This window comes from Adiantum capillus-veneris, chromosome 26 (assembly GCF_014529385.1).
Source record: "Adiantum capillus-veneris isolate H3 chromosome 26, ASM1452938v2, whole genome shotgun sequence".
In the NCBI taxonomy this organism is placed as follows: Eukaryota; Viridiplantae; Streptophyta; class Polypodiopsida; order Polypodiales; family Pteridaceae; genus Adiantum; species Adiantum capillus-veneris.
This window is the reverse complement of record NC_140956.1, coordinates 136001035-136004181: the sequence shown is the minus strand read 5'-3', so window position 1 is coordinate 136004181 and position 3147 is coordinate 136001035. Positions and strand designations below refer to the sequence as shown.

At 38.8% G+C, this 3147-nt stretch overlaps 1 protein-coding gene across 1 annotated transcript in view; it reads left to right on the top strand.

Moving 5' to 3' along the window:
• The window catches only part of LOC147424249 (pathogenesis-related homeodomain protein-like), a 123380-nt gene extending 120629 nt beyond the window's left edge, over positions 1-2751 (top strand). The window contains exons 7-9 of the mRNA XM_086501869.1: positions 841-1071; positions 1409-1498; positions 2236-2751. Coding sequence (XP_086357995.1) covers positions 841-1071; positions 1409-1498; positions 2236-2547 — 633 coding nt within the window. The 3' untranslated portion in view covers positions 2548-2751. The remainder of the gene's footprint in view (positions 1-840; positions 1072-1408; positions 1499-2235) is intronic.
• The last annotated feature ends 396 nt before the right edge of the window (positions 2752-3147 follow it).

The following is a 3147-nucleotide window of genomic DNA, read 5'->3' as shown; positions in this document are numbered from 1 at the left end:
CATTCTCATAATCTTGAGACAAAATGGGATATGTCGAAACAATGAAACAACAAACCACATGGAATATTTCTTGTGACTATGGAGCCATGGTATGTTGAGGGAGCGCCCCATGTCTAGATACAACTTGACAGATCAGGGCCATTGTCATTAATCATAAGAGGTGCTGGTTGGGATTCCCCCTTCTTTCTTCAGTCTGTTTGAAGGAGATTTTGAACTGAGCTGATCACATCAATCATATACTAATGCATATATCTTTTTATTTAACGACAGCTTTTTGTTCCAGACTAGGACTTTATTCTGGCTCCATGATGATATCGTTGTGACGGTTTTACCATGTTGTGGGTCTCATAATCTTTTGTGCTCAATGCTATTTCTTCTTTCGTTGTTTCATATAGTACTATTATTATTTTTCGAATCTTCAGTCACCTCTGTTTTTACCTTTTCCTTGAAGCCTTGGTTTGAGGTTGGTGAAATTGGTAGGAAGTCACTTGCATCGTTGTAAAAAAACTTAGTAGTCCAATGTGCTATTGTTTGTATTGTGCTTGTTAACCATTTGAACGGTTGGTGTTTTACATTGTGGAGAGTCTGAACTGCCTCGATATCAGTTAGTTGTAATAAGATAACATCCTGAATATGGATTTTCTTTAGCTATAACTTGTGGAGTCTGAATTGCCTCGATATCAGTTAGTTGTAATAAGATAACATCCTGAATATGGCTTTTCTTTAGCTAATAACTTGCACATGTTTACAAATTGCAAGGAAATGTTTGGCAGAATAAGATAACATCCTGAATATGGCTTTTCTTTAGCTAATCACTTGCACATGTTTACAAATTGCAAGGAAATGTTTGGCAGAACCACATCAATAGAAGAGGCAAGTGACGACGAAGAATGGGGACCTAGAAAAAGGTTGAGAAAGTCAAAGCAGTTGCCACAGTGTTCTCAAAGTGAGGCAAAAGACATTCCCTCAAGAGATTTTTCAGCTGGCAAGTTGGAAAAAAGAGTCTTGACTGAATCCTCTCGTACACTGAAAAAACAATCAAGAGTGTTCTTATCACAGTATGCAGTGGAGGTGCGTAATCTGGTGGCTTGTGCACCTGCTTGTTGTGTGGTGTTTGGAGTAAAGGAAAAAGTCTTTTTCTTTGAAGATCCTCAAAAGTAGATTAAGTAATTTAACAGCTGTGTATTGAGAAATTATTTGATATAGTGCTTTTATTGAATTAAGTGAACGTATTGTGTACACATCAATAAGTTTGCTATTGTCATTGTGGCTTTTGTTCCAGCAACTTGAATTTTCAGTATAACATACTTATCTAATTGGATAAGCTTGACTATAAGATGCTTTGTTAACAAGGGGCTCATAGATGACCTGGTAGTGTCTAACTTGAGATTTTTCTGGAATCTTTCAGAAGCTTCGTGCAGTGTTCAAGGAAAATCCATTGCCTTCTAGGGCTTGCAAGGAGGGTTTGTCGAAGCAACTTGGCTTATCATTTGGCAAAGTGAGTAGAATAAAAGCATTCATTGACATTTTTATTGGAAAGGTGAAGCATTCTGTCAATGTCTACTGTTCTAGAATGAGGTTCATAAAGTTGTGTGTTTGGGTTTTCCGTATCACCTCTTTTCTTCATTTGTTTGGAAACTGTCAATACACCATACGAAGAGCATTACTTTCTTTTTGCTTCCAGAGTGCATTATTCGATGTGATCAAGTATGGTTTTGGGGAGAATGGCTGTTGCCTAATGACTGAGTGGACTGCAGACACCCTTGTGGTTCACACATCGTGGACTAGACATGGAGGATGAACCAGACATGGATGGTTTATAACCATCCATGTCTGAGGATGGATTTATATAGAGATCGATCTTTCGAAAAGTCTGATTTATAACCATGTATGAGGATCGATTTATATAGAGATTGATCTTTCGAAAAGATACTTCTTATGTGTCACATCGGATGGGTGGCTAGAGCATCTAGAAGGACTATACAACCATCTAGGGAACCTAGAAAGCCTGGACTGGAAGAAGGAAAAAAAGAGGGGAATGAAAAAGCGGTTATAATGGAGTGTTCTATCTGGTGTCTTTTTTTTTTTTTTTTCTATCCAACTGTTATCTGAAATAGTTTAGTTAAGGTGGAAAAGTGGATATTGATGGGAATATTGAGCTATAGCAGAGTAGAGGTTATGGGTTAAATATTTTCAGTCTGAATTTTTCTCATATTTTCCATTCCACTGAAACAGGTCCATGTTTGGTTCAAAAATGTGCGCTGTGCAGCTTTAAAGAAAGGCTTGATTCAGCGTGCGAAAGGAAGGGGTAAGCATTTCCTGGGAACTACAAGTACCAGAAAGGGGAGGCCTGATTTTACATCTTCCAAGGCTGAAAAAGACCCTGAAAAAAGTTATTGGCTAGCACTGATGGATACGGTAATTGCGGCACAACTAAAGTTGGAAACACTTAGATCACGTTTGCAACAGAGACAAGATGAAGGGCAAGATTCTGGCTCTCTTATGTATGTGGCTGTAGCTGAATTGAAAGATAGGGGTGATACATAATTTTTGGTCTCAACCTTGATGTTTGTAATTGTGGTTCAAATAAGAACCGCCTTGTTATAATCCTCTCAGTTGTCCCTTGTCTTTTAATGCCAGCAAGGTTCTCTTTAACACATTTTTTAGATGTCTGCCTTCGTAGTAAGAGGTTGATACCATGCCAGAGTTGTATTGTCATTATCATTTTCACATTTAGCCTTTGCTCTGGAAGTGGCCAAATTTATGTGATTCATAGTGCTGGCAGATTGCATCGCTCGTATAGATGAAAAAGTCTGTCTAAGTTCAGCCTTTATGGAGGAAGGGGTCCAAAGGCTATGCGGTATGGGTGATTCCCCCCTCTCCTGGCTTGCTTACGTTCCTCTGCAATTCTAGCTGTTCTAGATCGGTCACCAATCTCACCGCTCCGAAAATAGACAAGACACCTAGAATGCAATCAGACGGGTTTGAGGATTTGGTGAGCATTGTGAGGGTTCGACATTTTGATGGATGAGTGATCAACCCCTTCCCGAGCCTTGTCACAGTTATGGTCACAACAAACCTAAGTTTACTGTAATCCCACTATTACATTTTGAAATTTAGCTTTGAATTCAAAAGTGAGTAAACCTT